Source organism: Schistocerca piceifrons, chromosome 6 (assembly GCF_021461385.2).
Source record: "Schistocerca piceifrons isolate TAMUIC-IGC-003096 chromosome 6, iqSchPice1.1, whole genome shotgun sequence".
NCBI lineage: Eukaryota > Metazoa > Arthropoda > Insecta > Orthoptera > Acrididae > Schistocerca > Schistocerca piceifrons.
Window position 1 is genome coordinate 510453509 of NC_060143.1, and position 21146 is coordinate 510474654.

At 40.2% G+C, this 21146-nt stretch overlaps 1 protein-coding gene across 1 annotated transcript in view; it reads right to left on the reverse strand.

The window, feature by feature from the left end:
• LOC124802982 (dachshund homolog 1) overlaps positions 1-21146 on the reverse strand; it is a 969696-nt gene that overhangs the window by 55111 nt on the left and 893439 nt on the right. Inside the window, exon 11 of the mRNA XM_047264082.1 lies at positions 20848-21066. Within this exon, the coding sequence (XP_047120038.1) occupies positions 20848-21066 (219 nt within the window). The remainder of the gene's footprint in view (positions 1-20847; positions 21067-21146) is intronic.

The following is a 21146-nucleotide window of genomic DNA, read 5'->3' on the forward strand; positions in this document are numbered from 1 at the left end:
CACATGTGTAGAACACTATATTGCATGTTGTGCGGAATGCAATATGACTAATTACCGTAAGACAGTAATGGATCAATTGATAATGGCAACAGAACGAAAATTCAAATAGTGCGTAAAAACAAATAAAAGAACAGTACCATGTAGAAAGTGTAATAAGTTTGTCAGTTCTACACGACTGTGACTTCCAAAGACAGGAAAATAATCGAAACTGGAATCTGTTACACATACACGAATTAAATTGACAATCCAGACAAAACGTTCAACATATCATCTGGTTTGTGGCGACTATCTCTTTCTTAGACAAGTGCGTCTGTCTGTTGGAATTCCCCAGATATAGTTTCAATTTTCAGTATGTATAGACTGTTTTTCCGATGGAAAACAGTCGACAAACTTTACCGTTATCTAATTTCCGTTATACTGTCTGCATTCCCTACCAGTAAAATGTCATTGGCTTCGGTGAACACTACTCTAATGCTCCTCTTTACTAACGCCATTTCATTTTCTACTGACAAGCACTCCGCACTCTCTAGCTTAAAATGTAAGCAGTCAGTTAGCAGAATTTGCTTTGAGGAAGTCGTCTGTTCCATGGAATCAGCAGTTTTTATCTCGTCCGCAGAACTTGCGGTTTAATACGAAATAATGCCGTTATTGGTGTTGGTTCGAGCACTGCATACGAAATCCTTGGCCTGTTATGCCGTAGAAGTCTCATCCGCAATAATTTTGTGGGCATTAAATGAATTATTCGTTTCAAAATGTCTGATCGGTTATCGTCCACACGGGGTGATCGGTGCTTCAAGCAATCGTGCTGTTACACAGTACCCGTTTTGACGGAACTATCTATCCTGTTATTTTATATTACAAGTACAGCTTGTATATCAGTTTCAGAAAGCCTATCCCTCGATAAACGAACACGACAAAAAATGGAGAGAAAATAAACGCAGCGACAAGGCTGGTGTGATGTAGAGGCCACCACAAAACAAGACACGCTCAAAGCATTGTCGGTTGTTAGTAGGCTCTGAAACATGGCCGAGTTCGCTGGCTATTTTTCACCGACTTCTGTTGCGAAGGATAACCTCACTGAAACTGACAAGTCGTGATCGCGAGATTACAGCACAAAATGCCTTTAGCGTACAACAGTTATCGTAACGGTAATCGCCTTTACAATACATTGGAAACTATGTGTACGTGGAAGAATTTAACACTAACTCGGTTGTGCAACTGTCCTCACGTAATGAAAATTTTCCGCGGGGCAGTAATTTGCGATCCCAAAATGAAAATGAGAGGGAAACTGAAATTTGAGAGAGGCGATTGTGTTGACAGAATGTGTGTCATGCTGATACCTTTATAAATGTAGGAAGAGCACAAGTGGTTTATGAGCCTGCCATGCCGGAAACGTATAAAATTTCTCAGGCTACATTTAAGAAGGTTATGTCTCTATGTTGCTTATAGATAAGAGACTAATCTACTAAACAGTTGGACATTGCAGACTTTTTATATTTGCTCTGTTACTAAAATGTTGCCATGGATCATTGTTCAGTGACCAACGTAATCGAATTAACGTGACTAACTTTGGCTACGATTGTACTGGTGTGCACGTGCCAAAATTTGCGTAATATATCTTTGAATCGGCAAATACCTCAGCAAGGATGGCTTGTGTAGCGTGTTATTTGCTCAATATTTGGAAAACCAAAAATATTAATAAAGTGCACAATAATGGACGATCAAGTCGGACGTTATGTGATTGTCTTGCAACAAAGCTGAGGGCTAAAAGACGTAGTGGCATTCCATTTGTCATTTTAGTGATCAGTGTTTTGCTGAAGACCCTTTAGCGTAAGTTTTCGGAGGTGTACTGTCGTCATAATGAAATTGTTTACACCACCCACTGATTTTTAAATCGAAGGTCGCTATACACTTCCTGTTTGAGAACTCATCATAAAAGTTACCTTTAACGCGTAGCTCATCTGTAGAGATGAAACGATATAATTATCCCAGAGGTGGTTGAACTGAAGCCAAAACACTAGTCGAACCAGAGAATCAGGCCATGGATACATAGGAGCTTAAATAAGAAACAGTCGTAAATGCATTATCAGAGAGTTAGAAATCGGTACTCCCCCCCCTCTCTCTCTCTCTCTCTCTCTCTCTCTCTCTCTCTCTCTCTCTCTGACTCTTAAACGCGAATCTCTGGAATTAACAACAGGAAACAACGCAGAGAAAATTTCTACCTTTCTTCCAGTAGTTTCTCTTTTACGTATACACGCACCTTTGCGTTAGTCATTGTGGTCCATATCCGTTTAGAGCCAGTAACGGAAATCGAACAGCTATACATGTAGCCCACGTGAGTGAAAAATCAGCTTGGATGGAAATGACAGGCGTAAAAGAAAACCAGACCATCTTGAGACCGTCTTAGGAATTTTGCAAACAATTTCCATTACTTTCGCTTCTGGGTTTGCTCTGCGCATTAACTAAATCCAAATTGCACCGTTCCACAGCGTTAAACAGCGGATCCTCGTCAGGAATTACTAGGGGCTCTTTCACACTGCGGAAGAAGACAGCGGCTTACCATCTCCAACGCAACAATGCCTAGAAATTTCCAATGTTGCTTAAATCGACCTCTGCCAATATGTATTACTGTTTCTATTACTATGCACGATACAAGTAGTAACTCACGCAGCAGGAAAACTGTGACATGAGAATAAGAGAAGATAAATAGGGCGCATATGAAATGAAGGAATAACATGAAATAACACGGTTGTGAACTATTTAAATTAACTACACGATGGCACTGCGTATTTTAGGTTATTGCACAATCAGTCGCAACCGTAAACAACTGTTACAGGTATTGTTTCGGCAATTATGTTATCTTCAGATGGCCAATCCTATTGTGGCTCCTGATTCGTCTGCGGACGGAAGGTTACTGAAGATGAGGTCCCTAGACAGATCAAGATTCTCAACGGGACATGCTATCAATAATGCTGTAACCGTCGAAACATATGAGCTGTGACAATTGCCTGCGGTTGTTAACTAAAAATAAAACTGTGTTGTAACAGGCAGTATGGACTCACTGCACGCTCTCCGAAGCTATCGATGTTTCTCAAGTCTCTTGCGGCTAAAGTATAAGACACCGTAAATTAGCTGTTACATACAATGTATCTCGTAGAAGACTAAATCGTTAATGAGCCAGATGGACACCACTCGAGGGCGTTAATCTGAAACACCTGCCAATCAAACTCATTCTGAGGCATTCCGCCTTCCGGCGACACCTAAACATCGGCCACGGTCTACTCAAATTCTGGCGAATGTAATTTTCCGCGTCCCGTAAGTGATGACAAAATTACAGGTGTCCACAACGAATTCATTGTCACACAAAATCGGATACTATTAAGAGAACAGGTTGCAGGTTTTTCGTACACTTGGGCTTCAAGATACATCCCCACGACCTAAAAAATGTGTAAGTGGTAGTAAATATTTATGTAGTAATAAATGAAAGATTAACGACACATTCCTTACACTCCGTGGGCGAAGTTTCTTTTTGAGAGTTCCCTCGTTCTCCACTTAGTGATCATAATAGTTGCTCTCTCCCATGTTCCATCTTCACCCGCCCTCTGAAACCTCGTTATTCGTTACGAGCACCTGTGCACACAGAACTTGTCATGTTTCTAGATACGTCATATTTTAGGTTATTGCACGGCAAAGAAACATCGCATACTAGAGTGCAGAACGGAAATTTGCTGCACTGAAAATTTTTATTTGTCTGGAAACAAGATTTATTGCCCGATGAGAATGTGAGAACTTTCAAAACTGTTGCACCAGAAATGCAGGAAGCGAAACGCCTGCGAAACCGGCATATAGACTTGAGTGACGGGATAAACAGTTTTAAGGAAGACGTCGGCGGTGAAAATGAGTGACTGACACTCTTTGACACCTTTCTCCCTACGATGTTACTCAACTAACATGGAATGTGAGCCACTCTCAATTATTATAATAAGGACTCTCATCATTTATGTTGTTGTTTTATTCATAGTTGGCTATATGTCTGCTGTCCCATTGTTCCGGACGTTGTGAGTGTCCCATAGCGACCACACACACACACACGCACACACACACACACACACACACACACACACACACACACACACACACACACACACGTTTATAATTGTCACCGACAGACAACCTTACAGCGCACATAAAAAAATATCGGAATGTGACCTATGACACAGAAAAGAGCTATTGTTTAGTTTTAGGTCTTATTTTCACAGTTACTAGAGCCAAATCCGAAAATACATTTCCTCACTGGCCGTTTTGAACATCGAGCGCTATGGTAAGGTGAATACTCAGAAGCACGTGGAATTGTTGTAAGAAGACCCGTTATACACCGAAACCATCGTGATGATATAAAAAAAAGCCGTTGCACGCTTAAGCGTTTGAAATCATAATCGGCGGTAAGAGTTTAGTGTTTCTATAGAGACTGAAAGATTCCTTGCTGATGACAAAGACTGATTCCCCATTTTTTGTACTTACTCATGATGAATGAACACTCATATTCGACAACAAGTTTTCAGCGCGTTTGACAATTATTTGGGGTTTAATACTCAAACTTTCATTACTGAAAAAGTCATCTTTCCGTTCTAAAAATTTCTCATTGTAGGAATTCAGTGTAAAGTGAACAACAATTTAAACGTAGAACGAAAGGTCCAAAATGGTGTAACGTAATGTCGATTTCTTTTCTATCGCACCTTCTGCTTCCTCATCTATAGGAACTATATCTGCTTGCAACTCATTGTTCAACAAGTTGTGGCGTTTTATCTGGACTTCGTTCTCTTCCAAAATTTTCTTCCTTGTAAGGAAAGAACGATGCAGCTGCAAGATAATGACTCGCAGTGTTATATTTTCCACTTGGGCTTCCCGTGAACATTTTCCCGCTCCCTATCAGTCAGTTATTTTTTCCGTCCGTGCTTTCATCAGTGACTGGATTTTTAGTGGCCATTGTGTACAGTGTAACATTTCAAAGGATTCTGCTTTTTCTCCTTCCAACGTCTTAAGTTATCATTCCAACGTGTACCTGTAAGAGAGTCGGTCATTTTACTAAATTCTCGCAAAGGACGTACGGTGGCGAAACCCTGCTACGCAAATACTTCAACACATTTCTTGTAACCATATACTTCCTACATATTTGCCCGAGACACAAAATAAGACTGAAACAAATTAAAAAAACTAATACAACAAGAACTTCGGTACCAACACACAGCGTGTTGTGGAGTATGTCACTGATTCGCCGTTTTCTTTCTTACGGTTCCTTTCTTTTTTACATGCTCAGTGTTACATGTCTCTTATAGATCATTATTCAGTTTAACGTGCATCCGCGAAGATTCCATCCAGTGATACAGACGATATCGTACTATTACATTCGTACACATTAACGAGCTGTTTGCTAGAAGTTTACTATGTTTCTTCGTTATAGTTTTAGTTACCTCTACGTAGAAACCGAACCAGCAGTGAGCGATGCAAATTTGTTGAGAAAACTCAAAGGATCCATCGCCGTGTGACTTCGTAGAAACGTGTGTCACAATTCAGTCCCTTCTACTGGCTCATACACCTGACGTTAGAGTAGATTTGCGGTGTAGAAGCCCTCTTGGTACCAAACATGGAGATTGCATTTTCCTGAATTTATATGCCTCTATGTCTTCTTAAGCAGTTTAAATAAGGAATAAATACCTACTATACCTTTAACTACTGGTTTTGCTGAGCTCAATAACTGATTACTACCGTATTAACTTCGACTAAAAATATTTCAACATCATGTTTACGACTTCGTCACTCTTATAACAGCTGCCTGAAGATTGCTGAGCCACAACGATACATTAAACGCATTTTTTAACCACCTCAACGCACTTTTATTCACTTCGTGAGTTGTTAAGTCCTAAATGGAGTGCCTGACTTCGTTGCTAAGACAAAAGCCTGCTCTGTTCCTTGCCATTACGCCATATCGATTGCTGAACTAAAAATTATGAGGGGAATGATTCTATAAATTTTGCTACTATCCTAACGGCCATCATTCTTTAATACCTACGAAAAAAATTACTGTGATAATTAATATGTAACAAATATAATTAATATTTTTGCCTTTTAGAAGTTATTACCAGGCCAAGATATGGTTCCGATAAAGTTTTAGAGACTTGAGAATTTAAATGTACCACTCAAAAGCGTGGTGCTTTGCAGTAATTACAGTACAGTAATCGCATTGTTTTTACTCTACATTTAGATCTGTACACTAAAACAAGTGATGGACAGTGTGAAATAATTTTTCAGGCAGATGAAATGACGCAATTAACATGTTACAGAATAATTGTTCGCGTTTCACTAAGTATTATTTGTACCTTTGGAGAAAAGTAAAACTATATAAATTCGATCCAAATATTGCATGCCTACTGAAGCACTGCATTATGCCTAGAATACACATTTTTCCGGAAGAATAGTTTTTTTGTCCCCTTGTACCGGATCTCTATGTCCACAACTTTAAGTTAATTTATGTAATTTACAATCACGCTGGAATCTATATCCACTGTACCTTAAAGAAATTACTGAGCATTATTAATCACGATTCTTTTTTTCTTTTCAGTAGGAGGTTAGTGATTTACAGTGAGGAATATCGAGAAGCAAACGGCTCAGCTGCTGGAATGTATGTCACAACAATAATTCCTGCTAGAGACCAGCACAATAAATATACTATCACAGAGTAATCCAACTGGAGCGTATTTCAGTACGGTCTGAGTAAGAGGCACTGAATGGGAGGGAGAAGAAAGGAAAATCACTCACAAATATTTTGAACGTAAGTAAATAGGAGTGCTGTATTTATAAAAAAAAACTGAGCTGAGATTTACGAAGAGGAAGAAAAAGTTAGTTACATACGATATGAGAAGTAGAAGAGTAATCTACTATGGGTACTTAAAAAAATTCAGTAGAATAATTCAAATTTTTTATGTTTATCATCGAAGGTCTAGAGCAAACCTGAAATGAGTCCAGAGAAAAAAGAATGATTTGTAACATTAATGTGTGCAGCTGAAGACCGTTTCACATGGAAAACATAGGGCAAAGATTCCACAGCTTACTAAAATACAACTCATTTTTTAGTGTAAATCTACTCAGACACGATTGTCGCCCATATTCTTTGTTCCGTGAGGCTTTCTATTCAAATTAAAAATTGAAAGTAATTAAATAAAACGTAAAAGTAATAGTCATAATTACGAATGTCTTATAACAAATGTACAAAAATAATTTACTGTCCACGTTACATCACAGACACATAAAATTATATTTCCAGAGTGCGTCACATGTGTTCTTATTTTATTCGAACATTCACTCATCTGGAAGAGAACTCAATTTTTATATTCTCAATCCATATCTAAAAAAAAATATTTTTTGCATGTGACCTCTACGTTGTGCGTATGACTTAGTGTAATAGTTATGATATTTTCGGTTTTCTATAGGCACTGGAATGGTTCCCGTGTACAGAGTGGTGTAACATAAGGAATTCTTTACACGAAATAGTAACGCAAACAGAGAAACAACGCTGACTATCTGTTCTTAGTACGACACAGATTTAAAGCAGAATGAAAACACATTGTTGTTTCTCCGGTCTCATAATTTGCTTGGTCGCTTGAAAGAACAGTGGAGCAATAAAGAAACATTGTCATCATCATTCTTTTTCTTCTTGTTCATAGGTCTGGCCGTTCCGATTTGAGGACTTTCCACACAACGTCAAGGTGAAATTCATAACGTATAGCTAATTTACGCACGCATTTTCGTCCATTCTCATCGTAGGTTTTCATATTCATTAATTTTATCTGCTACAGATTGGTGTCTAGTTGTATTCTGATATCCCCATTTCTTATGGGGTCTCTTTAAAGCAGCTGCCGACTGCACAAAGGAATCTTTTGTAGGATTTGGGATTCATCTCCGCGTTTTATTACCCGTGTCTCGCTCCCAAGGGAGACTCTTTGTTTTACAGAAATTTGTTTTTCTCTTCTGTTGTCTCTTCCCAGGGTAGCTGCGTACTGTGCGACCCATATAAGAGGAAGGTTGAACCTTTTCTTCAGAGTCTCGGGGAAGTATACATGACATTAAACCCAGGGTAGATGAAGTATAAGGCATATTAAGTGTATTACGTATCCTAACAGTTCGTTCTCAATCCAGATTTCCTATCTATTAGCGTCTTTCCTTCGAAATGTCGTGATCTCAGTTTTTGTGGGCGAGATCTTGCTGTTATATTTTTCAGAAAGTTCGTTTAGTCAGTGATCGGATTCCCACAGGTCATCATCTTTGAGAGAAAAACTACCAGCAAGGAAGATACGTCGTACATCAGGATGTGTAACATAAATGCCCTGTGCCATCAGCCTTACAAAGCGGTGTCCGTAGTAGAAGCAGTCACTCTGGAGTGGCAAAATACCTTGATAAATTATTTTAAAAGTGGAAAATGTGTTTACACCTTTTTAACCGCAAAGGAGGTTATTTAGGTTCAGAAGACGATCTGATATTAGTAACTTATAAATTGGAAAACATTTTGAACTGAAGATATCAGTAACAAAATGCATGGCGATAGCCTGCCATGGGAAACAACATTCGACGTCTAAAATAGGTATAAATGACAAAGTCATAGCAAAAGTAGGCATTTTGAATTACTTAGGGTATAATTTATCTCACTGCGAGATTATATAGATTATCACGAAAATAACCAACTTTTGAATAATGTGCTGTACAATTAACAGGACATTAAGGGGGAAAATTCAGAAATTAACACACATAACGTTCTATAAGGTGGAACTGAGAAGTGTCCAATTATTAGATTACACGAGAGGAAAATAGAAGGTTCTGAGATGGGTTTTTTTTTTATTTTTCCAAGGTGCGTGGTAGGCTACAAACTAGTGGGTAAAAAATTAAGTAATTATATACGAAAGGAACTGCATATTTTGAAAATAAATGATAATAATAATTTCGTGTGGATCAGCGGCGCGATCCTAGTTTTTCAATTGGACGACACTTCGGCAACTTGCGTGTCCCTAACCTCCTACACCAGTAACGCTACCGCGAGATAAGGACCTACAGTTTAACGTGGAATCCGAATGACGTGTCCTTCCTGGCGTATCCTCGCATTGCGGAGAGGTGAAGGCTACGTTAAAGGTGGACCGAAAAAAACCGTGGTCCTATCGGGATCAGAATACGGAACAATAAATTTGAATGGGTATAGCACATGCAACGAATGCCGTGTTAATAGAATTCCAAACATTTTGCCGAATTATAAGCCAATAGTTCCACAGAGTAGGGATAATTATAGACTGAGCAATCAGATACGCAGAACAGAATTTCTGTCACCAACGTACGATACATTGCTTCCAAGGTGATATGACATCGTGGTACGTATATGAAGAGCAGCTGTTCTTCCTTCCGCATATTTCGATTTGCATCCGTAGTAGCTACACTTAATCACTACTGCTGTTACTAATTAATAAAGACTGGCCAAATTTTTGTAATAATGGAACTTCTGTCTTTGAGTAATGTTGTGGACTGGCAAGACAGCCAATCCACAGTGACGGGTAGCCGAAAGGCACGCGCTTAAACTCACGCAGGCTGGCGTGAGGTCTGAAACAGGATACGTAATGAATGCTATAAAGAAAAGTACGTAGCTGCTGGAATACTTAACTTTAATCCATCATTGGTGTATATCGCTCTTGGCGATACAAGTTAGAGTCTTTAGATACATGCAATATACTGTTAATGGCTCCTTGCTAGGTCGTAGCCATTGACTTAGCTGAAGGCTATGCTATCTATAATCTCGGCAAATGAGAGAGTCTTCGTCCGTGTAGTCGCTAGCAAAGTCGTCCGTACAACTGGGGCGAGTGCTAGGACGTCTCTCTAGACCTGCCGTGTGGCGGCGCTCGGTCTGCAATTACTGACAGTGGCGACACGCGGGTCCGACGTATACTAGCGGACCGCGGCCGATTTAAAAGTTACCACCTAGCAAGTGTGGTGTCTGGCGGTGACACCACAAGTAAAATGTGAGTAATAGCGTTATGCCAAACGTCACAAGACATTTTCCCGTTAGATGTTGGCAACATGTGCAGTACGCAATGCTCACTCCACAGATGCAGCTACTCTATGAATAGGACGGAGGAATGTACGAAGATTCCTCACCAGTTGGGCGACAGATTTCCATTCAATAAGGAACAACCCCACAGGCGTCAATCTTAAAGATGACGATGACCTTCTGGGGGTGCTGAAATCGCTTTATCATCCGCGAATAAGAGAGCTTTCGGTGACAGCCTACTCCTGACTTAGCTGAATCCCAGCCGGTAATTCTGTTTTCCATGCTTTAACCGTATCAGCAATGTAAAAAAATACTGGTGACAGACTGCAACCTTGACCAAGACCTTGATTTTCTTCGTCTTCTACTGACCTTCTTGGGGCCGCATTCCAATTTCAATTTTTAATCGTTTGTTGTTCTTTCCTTTCCTTCCAGTATTCCTCCGTTGTTTCATTATGTTTCTTTCTCCCCTCTTCATACAACTTTTTGCCATATGGCAATCCTTCCAGTTTTAAAATATTTTACCTAAAAATCTCTCTTTGCAACAATACTTCCTCTCTTACTTTATTTCCTTCCAAGTCTTTCCTAACCTCATGAATCCATTTGGTTGTTAATTCCTTTTCCCTAAGATATCTGAAGATCTGCTTGGTGAGTCTACTGTTATCCATTTTGTGGACTTGGCTAAAAGCTAATAAAAAACTAATAATCTCCCATTCCTTATTGTTTCGGATATGTTTTCAATGCTCTGATAAATTTTATCGTTACTTCTTAATTTTCAAAATGCTACATTTTTCAGAGGATCTAATATTTTCCGTTTAGCTTATGGCAACAATTTATTTACAGCTCGTACAAAATAGATATGTCTTTCAAAGTTTTACTAACCTTCAAAGTAGTCACCAGGATTGTGTATAACCCGTTGCCAGCGACGTGGAAGTCGTAGAATACTCTTAGCAGTGTCAGTTGTGTTGACAGTTCGAGCGGCGCGATCTACTGCCAGACGGATTTTTAACAGTTCTGAAGCGAATGCCGTGAAGTGTTTCCTTCAGTTTAGAAATCGAGTTAGGCTCACGAAGGCTTAAGTCAGGACAGTGCAATAGGTGGTATAGCACTTTGCAGCCCCTTCAGTCAAACAAATCAGTAACACCTTACACTGTACGTGATCGAGCAGCGTCCTGTAGAATGATGGTCAGGTCCTGCAGAAAGTGTCATCACTTCTGTCTCTATGCTGTTCATTTTTGAAACACAACCTACGACCAGCTTAGAGACAGAAGTGATGACACTTTCTGCAGGACCTGACCATCATTTTGCAGAACAATGCTCAAGCACGTATAGTGCAAGCTGTTGCTGATTTATTTGACTGGTGGGGCTGCTAAGTGCTATACCACCTACATCACTCCCCTGACTTAAGCCCTCGTGAGCTCAACTCGATTTCTAAAGTGAAGGAAACACTTCACGGCATTCGCTTCAGAACTGCTACAAATTCGTCGAGCAATAGACCGCACCGCTCGAACTGTCAACACAACTTTCACTGCTAAGAGTATCCTACGACTTCCACATCGTTGGCAACGGGTTATACACAATGCTGAAGACTACTTTGAAGGTCAGTAAAACTTTGAAATACGTATCTATTTTGTACGAGCTGTAAATAAATAGTTTCCACTATTAAAGTTCCAACCCTCGTATATATATTAAGGTTATTATTTAATGTTAGAAATTCATTAGCATACAGGCGATTTGGTTTCACAGTTGTGTTTTAATGTTTTAAGTTTATCAGATGAGCACTTTTTTTGTAGGTATTCCTTTTTTCATTATATGTATCCACTCCTCTAAAGCAGAGTTTTCGAAACCGTTTCCTTTAGCAGTCGCTCCCAAACATTTTCTTTTTTTACCGTTCTATTTTCCAATAAACATTCTTAGTGCTTTTTCTATTCGCCATAATTTTTTTTTCTCTGCAGAGATCCGTAAGCTTGTCATGCTGGCAGTTTGTTCCATAAGGGCGGTATTTTGAATTCTTTCAGTTATTTATTCCAAATTCTTACAATTTTCTCCATGATGCAGTTTAAAGCAAGTGGAGGTAAACCAATGTCTTGCCTAACATCCGATTAAAAAAAGAGAGAGAGGAAAAGCCTCAAACTTGATAGGATGGAAAATAAGGACCAACCAGTTGCAGAATTAAAGGTTTATTATCTCTTCACCATGGTTTCGAATAATAAAAATTTGTATTCTTTAGACAAGAATGGACACCTACGAATTATTGGAACATATTTACAGATGTCAACCAGAAAAGAAACAAAATTGACAAACAATACATTGCACAGAAAGGAGCTTACTCACTCGGAGAACCACGTATTGACAAAAAAGGATGTTACAGTCTCCAGGCTCTTGTCTTGTCAATTTGTAAAACTCGTGAACATGATGTAAAACAGGCATAAATATGTAGAGCCGTATCGATAACTTCGTAACTAACATAAAGGTGGAAAGTGAGAAATTCAAATACAAGCAACAAACGCGGAGGGGGAGGGCTGAAGGGGTGTTAGTTATAGTCAGTGTAGTAGCTTGCAAGAGAAAGTAGCCGCGAATGATAAAGCTCGTTGTGTAAACAAATTAAAATCGGATCTAAGTAGCATTCTGAGGAAAGGAAAGCAAATTATATCGTAAACTGCTGGAACAGAGAATGATAGGAAAATGTGTGAAACCACACTGAGCAGTACTTGCACACTTGCAAAAACAGGATACTTAAAAAAGATATAGGGAGATTAAATTATGATGAAAAATGGGGAAGGAGAAGGTTTAGTAAGTTGGCTTATGTCATTAGCTTTGTGTGTGCGATACTAACTGTCAGCTGCATGCAATGTCACGTGAGTTATGTTTTAAAAGTTTCACAAGGTCATACTAAATGTCAGCTGGATTCAATGACACTTTTCTCCTTTTTTAAGACAAACACTTACAGCATTGGGCTACTACCTACAGCCAGCCGCGGTGGCCGTGCGGTTCTAGGGGCTCCAGTCCGGAGCCGCGCTACTGCTACGGTCGCAGGTTCGAATCCTGCTTCGGGCATGGATGTGTGTGATGTCCTTAGGTTAGTTAGGTTTAAGTAGTTCTAAGTTCTAGGGGACTGATGACCACAGCAGTTGAGTCCCATAGCGCTCAGAGCCATTTGAACCACTTTTTTTACTACCTACAATTACGCATTTCAACTATTGATATTCGTGGCTGACATGCACTCTGTACTATACAAGACCGTTTGGGCTCCTATATCCATTTTTGGCGATATGTGAGTTAATAAGTTTTCTCTTCTTTTTTTTAAGAAAAAGAAATTAATTTATTGTTTATCGATTTTGGTTTCCTTTCCTGGTTGACATTTGTAACAACGTTCTCATAATTTGTGCAATAGGTCCAAAGTACATAATTCTTAGAACGGTGCAAGGTACTTCGCCGAGTCTATTGCAGTCTTCTGCGAGCGCGAGGTTGCGCCTAGACTGGCAGGCGCGGTTCGGCGCGTGTGACCCCATTAGACGTGGACCCGGTAATCCCTGGCACCCTCTTCAGCTGCTAGCCAGACTCCGGACTGCGGCCAGTGATGATGAAAATACCCCCTCCCCCCGCCGCTACCCCCCACCCACCTCCAACACCACCGTTCTCTCGCCCTGCTCCGCCGCTGGCCGACCCTTTTTATTCCGCGTTAATTTTCTCCAGAACAGGGAGAAGATGCAAGTCCGCACCGGAGCCCTAAAATTCTACATGTGCTCAATTAGGCGCGCGCGGCGTGCGGGGTCGGACGATGGCCGGCTTACAAAAAGCGCTCATCCGCGGCGCACTGCGAGCCTATCGGCGGAGATTCTATTAAAAGCGCGAAACCTTTTATAATGGAATCAGCGGCCGTCTGGACCGCCCCCCCCCCCCTCTCCCCATTACTGCCCGTGCCTTGCGGTCCCTAGCAGTCCCCAGTCCGTTCCGAGCAAATTAAGAAAGCGACGTGGGATACGCGATGCTCCCTCCAGCAGAAGGGGACTTGCCCGGGTTTTACGTATTACCGCAGCCGCTAGCTTACCAAGTACGTGAGATTGAAATGGAAAAACTCTGTCTGTCGGAGAAACACTGTATATTTAGATGAAAGATGCTCTCATTTATGGACGTAGTGGTACTGTAGATCAATGCAACCAGTCCAGCATCTGCATCGCGGAGTGGCCGCGCGGTTTGAGGCGCCATGTCACGGATTGTGTGGCCCCTCCCGCCAGAGGGTCGAGTCCTCCCTCGGGCATGGGTGTGTTCACCATAAAAAAAGGGTCGGACCTATGCTCTTCATATATTTTCTTTAAATAATTTTACATTGGTAACTGCATTCATCTTCTAAGGTATCACAACTGGTTTCTATGATAGTCATCAATTTTAATAAGTCTGCTACATGCATTTTATCTAATGTGCTTTTATCAGATTTTGTTTTTGCGTAAATGATGACTACATATAAGCAAGCCCACAGTAGCGACATCTAGGGAGGGGTAGGCAAACAGGTTTCTGGATGCTACTGTACCTCAATAGATAGTTGGCAATAATCACTATGTGGACGATGTGGCCTATTCTACACCATATTTTAAATCTATGAGACGATGCTATGCTGATTATATTTATATGTTTTAACGATACCATTATGGCCGTATCACTTTAGGACTGGTGTAAAAAAGGTACGTTATACCATGTTTTATCTGTACATTTCCCTGGCGTATGACAGTATATTGTGATACATATTGCTGTTTTATGTTAAAAGACACACTGCTCGCTAGATGTATATATTTATATATTTTAGATATAAAGATGGTCATTACAGACTGAAATCGGTCATCGTCTAAAGAATTCATTTGTGATCAGAGACTGGAATAAAGAGGCATGGGTGTGTGTGTTGTTATTAGCATGGGTTAGTTGAAGTAGTGTGTAAGTCTAGGGACCGATGACCTCAGCAGCTTGGTCCCTTAGGAATTATTTCAATCAAATGACTTCCCATGCAAAATGCGTCATAATTGTCGCCACAGAGACTTCCGCAATTGATAAAATAATTATTTATTCATTTAACCGGGTGACAAGTATCTACAAAAGCGATGTTTCTTTCAGTAAACGAAAACAAAGCCGGGTACGAGCGAGACAACTCGGTAAGGAACGGTCAAGTGAAATGCGATGCGGATGATTATTCGTCGCAGTTAAGAGTGCCTCTGAAAACATTTGTGTGTAACAATTCATTAGAAGTTTTATGTCAAAATGGTTCAAATGGCTCTGAGCACTATGGAACTTAACATATGAGGTTATCAGTCCCCTAGAACTTTGAACTACTTAAACCTAATTAACCGAAGGACATCACACACATCCATGCCCGAGACACGATTCGAAACTGCGACCTGCGCGGTTCCAGACTGAAGCGTCTAGAACCGCTCGGCCACACCGGCCGGCAGTTTTATGTCACTTAGGACAGAATGCAACACGCGCTTTGGATGGAATAGCGTAACGAGTTACGGAAAATCACTTGTCGTGTTGCACAGTGCGTTGGTGAACGGTCGTGTGTAATTCTGAACATCTTGCAATACTGTAAATCAGTAGACTGTGTCTTGTTACGGTGCTCACAACATAGAACATAGTCAGCTTCCGTAGAATTTGAATTAATGTTATCAACATAATCCGGCTTTCGCTTCACCTTCTTGATTACCGCTAATTATTAATGAGTAAAAATCACGTGGCATCGTATGTTTCATTAACTTTATTTCGTAACACTGCATTTTCTCCCATACTTCCACTTCAATTTAGCACAGTTTGTTGTCTGCACGTCGAATCCTGCGCCTACATGGAGAAGAAGCCAATCGGGACGAGAACTATGACAGAACTTTCGGAGACGCGAGGTAAGCAAATCAGAGTTAGTGATGCTATGAAAGTGAAAAGGCATACTTTCCTAAACAGTCATATCGATAGAACCCGCATTTCTGCGAGGTGGTTAGGCCATTTTATGAAATCCACCGTATAACGAACAGATATGAGAAAACTGTCATAATAATTTACTGCCGCAATTGTTCAATTTTTTTTAACATTACAATGCGAGGATATCATTACTATTGTATCGAATCGAGAGTGAAATACAAGAACTAGCGTTACAATTTTGAGAAAATTATTTTGTTGGTTTAAGCGTACGACAACGGTAAGCTTTACTTTAAAACTACTAACATCTTCAGATGATACAAAAATAAGATTTTATAAATTACGATGCCTTTATATGCAATCGAAACTTGGATAAATAAGAGAAAGATGACAGTAAAACAGAAGCAGTAGGAATTGAGATTCTTCAGCAGAGTGAATGGCTCCACAAGAATACATCTAATTACAAATGGAAACATCCGTAGTGAGCTTACTGTATATGCTGTTAATGAGGAAATAAAATGAATATATGGACAGGTTGGAACAACAAGTCGACAGAATGAGAGACGATGAATACCGACTGGAATCCTGAAGCACCAAAAGAATGACAGGAGAGACATAGGTCGACCACGGAAACTAAGACGACTTTAGGACGACGCAAGAGTTGCCTAATCCCCGTATGTAAGACGACGTCGACATTTATCCGCGTTTGATGTTGCAATAAACCCTACACTCTTCCCCTTCCCCCCCCCCCCCCCCCCCCGTCCCACACAGACACACACACACACACACACACACACACACACACACACACACACACACGATGTTCTTTAGATGCAGGATTATACGTCAATCAGTGGCGTACGTTCCAACTATTCAGAATAAAAAATTTCGCCTTCCTAAAGCACCTTCTACTGCCCTACTGCGTTCTCTCTCTTTATTTATCTGGAGGAATTCAAACATGCTACAGCGCAAATGCTAGTTTTTCCTGGCAATAGCAACAAGTTCATGCCAATTCAGGGCGACTATTTAAGAAAGAAGAATCACTGGTACTGGAATCAACAGTCTTTTGGTATTAATACGTCGGCCGCGATATGTGTGTCTTTATTAGAAGAGGTATGCTGACGTATTTTAACGTAATGTACTGTATGTGTGTGCTCGTACCAGGTTCAAATGGTTCAAATGGCTCTGAGCACTATGGGACTCAACTGCTGTAGTCACAAGTCCCCTAGAACTTAGAACTACTTAAACCTAACTAACCTAAGGACATCACACACATCCATGCCCGAGGCAGGATTCGAACCTGCGACCGTAGCGGTCGTGCGGTTCCAGACTGTAGCGCCTTTAACCGCTCGTACCAGGACTGAAACCGAATGCTGCTTGCAATTTTTCCTTCTAGATACATATCGTGGTATCTGTGAATGTGCGATATTATGCCACTCATATGAATACAAGGTTTTGTAACATGTTGATATAAGCCACATAAAATGCTTACAAGTGGAAGTTTTTAAGGTTTTCTGTGTGGTGTAACTTGATAATGGTATGTAGGAGAGGAAGGACCGGGTGAATTAGATTCTGCCAATGAAATAAAGAGATTACTTCAAACAAAAAAACAGGTTGATGTAGCAAAACGACTGTTTTCACGTTAACGGAACGGGCCACGAAAAAAAAGCTGCCTGGGAGAGTTGGACCTATAGACGTGCACTGAGAAACTTCTGGAGTAGATGTGTTCCAAACTAGGAAATACCAAAACGAACAGGAAAAATTATAAATTGTAAAGACCACCGTGAAAAGGGAACTCGAATATGTCGGGCGTGTGATGTGGGACCTTGAGAGGAACAGGCTCCTATCGCCAATAGTTCAAGGCAAAATTGTCGATGGCAGTGGACGTGAAAGAATGTCTCTTGACACAAATGTAAAAAAATTGTTTCATACTATAACCTTTTCCCGAGCAACAATCAACAACTAAATTTGGCATATTGTCTGCCGACGGCTGGTCAAGGACAGACATTAAAAAGAAAATTAAAAATAATAGTAGCAGTGTTTTTCCGTAGGTGTCATCTTCAGTATACATAATCCGAAGTGACAGCTATAAATCGCCCACGTCAGATAACATATGCAATAAGAACATACAAAAGTAAAAAAAAAATAGATGGCAATGATGTGGCAGATATAAAAAAATTTAAATGGCACAAGTGTTTGGAAAAGAAGGTAAAACTGGAATATAGGTTGTGTCAGAGAGAAGTGAGGTCGTCGGTACTCATTTAGAAAACAAATACTGATTGTAAACAGATTGCTGTAGCTGTTGAATCATCAGTTTGCTGTGTAGTTTTATGCAGTCCCAACGACTACCTCTCCACGGCAACCTCTTGCTCTCGGAGTTACACTTAGCACTCAACATTATCTCTTGGATATATTCCAGTCACTGCTTCTCATACAGATTTTGCCCTCTGCGAATGTGACATAACGCATCTCTAGTAGAGGCAGCCACATCGTGAGAAAGCGACAGAAACGAGAGAGAGAAAAATCGTTCATCTACTCTGTGTTGGACATCAGAATAAGAATAGGAGCTAGTGCCATGCCCGTACAGATAGAGATACTTCAACTGTATTGGCAAAACTGCATAGCCCTTAATTAGGCTGGAAACAAAAGGAAAACGATTGTATACAAATATGGTATCAGATGACTTGGTTTTCTGACCAGTCCCAGTAACATTCTCTGAAAAACTTTCCCAGATACTTCATACATTTCCTTTTGCACCTCTAAATATAATTTCTGATGTCAGTTACGAATTCTGCGTAGCCGCTAAATTGTCTTTGAATCATTTTTCGCAAATATTTTCAGACGTCAAGTGGGAAGGAAAACAGGATTGTTACTCTGGGATATGTCATCGTATTACTAAATAGCAAAGACTTTCTCGAGGATTGAAATTAAAATAACGGAGAAGCGTTCCCTTACTTTTTATGTACTGTTCTCATTAGCTCGTACACACATCCTTGTGTAGCCTTCTGTCACTGATCCGTGAATTCTAGAGAATCTTTTATCATTAATGTTGGGCACTACAGTATCTTACCGTTTAATCAATTCCCTTCATTCCTTAAAGTATCGTGTTTCATGTATCACATCTACGTTAAGCGGCAAGTTTTGTCGTCTTAGAAAGGGGAAATAATAATTTCTCGGATCCCAATCTGGTGAATACTTCTGTTCAATTTTATGAAGTACTACATCGTTGTGTTGAAGGGCAGCAGCTGTACGAAACGTTGTTTGTATTATTTAGTCTCCAGTCTCAGATCACAAAAAAAAGACATGTTATCGATGTACATCGGTTACGTTCGTCTTGAGACATGTACTTATACTCACATCTGTTAAGGGCCCAGTGTAAAGTTCATGTTGCTGTACAAGTTGTTTTCAACACTTCCTGTTATCCGAAACGACTATGATGCCAAAGGATTACGACATTCTTCTGCGTCAACATACCTGAGTACAGATTTGAAACTAATCATAATAACACGACTTCAGCTGTCTATTGACGTTTAGCTACTAGGGTTCTCCTCATTGGCAGTAAAGAATGTCGGCTTTGAATGAGCCTTCTTGGAGTTTCCCTTTAATCTTACGGCTTGCGATATATTTTCTTTCATTCCTGGCGATTGATGGCTTCTGAACCTAAGATAACTACGGATTATTGTTCCATCAGTCGTAATTGGCACATTAGCTGCATAGAGCTAGTCATTACATTGAAAGAAATGATGTTCAAGACTGATCATAGCCTTTTGGATTCTGAATCGATCTGTACAGTGGAAATGTAGTTGTCGTTACGACTTGTGCTCAAGAAAACCAGCGGATAATGGCTTTTGTCCGGAATAGTTTCGGCACAGATACAGTAGCGCAAAGAAAGCTTCAACAGTTTAGACATATTACTTCAGAAAGACGCCGGTGACCGTTAGAAAGGAACAGATGATAGAAGTGTACCAATCGTAGTCGTACAAGCAGTAGTGCAAACAATAGTACTTATAGTTACATGTTTACGAGGTCAACAGCAGTTTCATATTGATAGGAAGTAAGCTTTTTTGTACTATTAATTTTTCCATTGTATTAATATGTAACAAGTAGCAATAATTACTGTAAACACATTATAAACAAATACTTGGTTTATGTGGCCTAATATAACTGTCCATATAATATGCTGTAATTGTGAGTAATAATAAATAACTAATAATGGCACAAATACTCTGTCAATAAGTTGTGTAATTTGCTGTAATTTCCGTCGTAGAAAATTATTTTCGTGTTATGACGTTTCTTTCAGATACTTTTAAATTATGTTGATACTTCAGTTTACTGCTGTCATTTTCTTGCGTGATCCTATATTCTTGTCTGAATATGTATTCGTACCTCTCCACACTTAAGTATGTTTTGAAATCTGCTACTTTCTCAGTTACTTGCAACTTTTGTCTAGAGATCTTTAGAGTTTTTCAAAAACTCAAAGGCAAATCTTTACTTATGATTCGCCAAATTTAACTTAATTTGCACAAATTATCTTTAAATTCTCTGTACCAAGAACATACTTTTTTAGATTACAAAGTAATTGTAGTAAACACACAAAATTCCCAGACACCATTTTTTAAACTTTTATTTCTGTGTTCAGTTTCTCTTGCGAGTTACAGTGAGTTAACAGTATTATTAAATTTTAGATTCAATTACAGTGGTTAAATTTTTTTTAATAAGACAGCATAGTCCCGTCTAATTGACATATTGAGTGAGATATTATTATTAGAGAGTTTCCGGCGTCCCCTTCAACTGTACCGCGGCCTGAGCCGACACTACATAGATATGATTAGACTTCTAGAAAGTATGGAAGGCGTCGCTTGCAGAAGACGTACCCGTCACCGCCGGCAAGTATTTGTGGTACTGGTACTGACCGGAGTAGTTCTGCCAGAACGCCGCCCCGGAGCCCATCAGGTCCAGTCCCGAGTAGTTCCACTGCTTCTCGCTAGGTGGCTCCGGCACGTGCGCGGGCGGCTGCCGGGGGTAGGCGGGCTCCGATTGGTCGGCGGGCACGCGGTGTTCCCCGCCAGAGCCGGCGCCGGCGCCGCTGCCCTCTGTGGGAGAGATGAAACACTAATCAGTATAAGCTGCTGCAAGCTGCTGAGGAGATGTGGCTGCAGATACGCTAAAAATT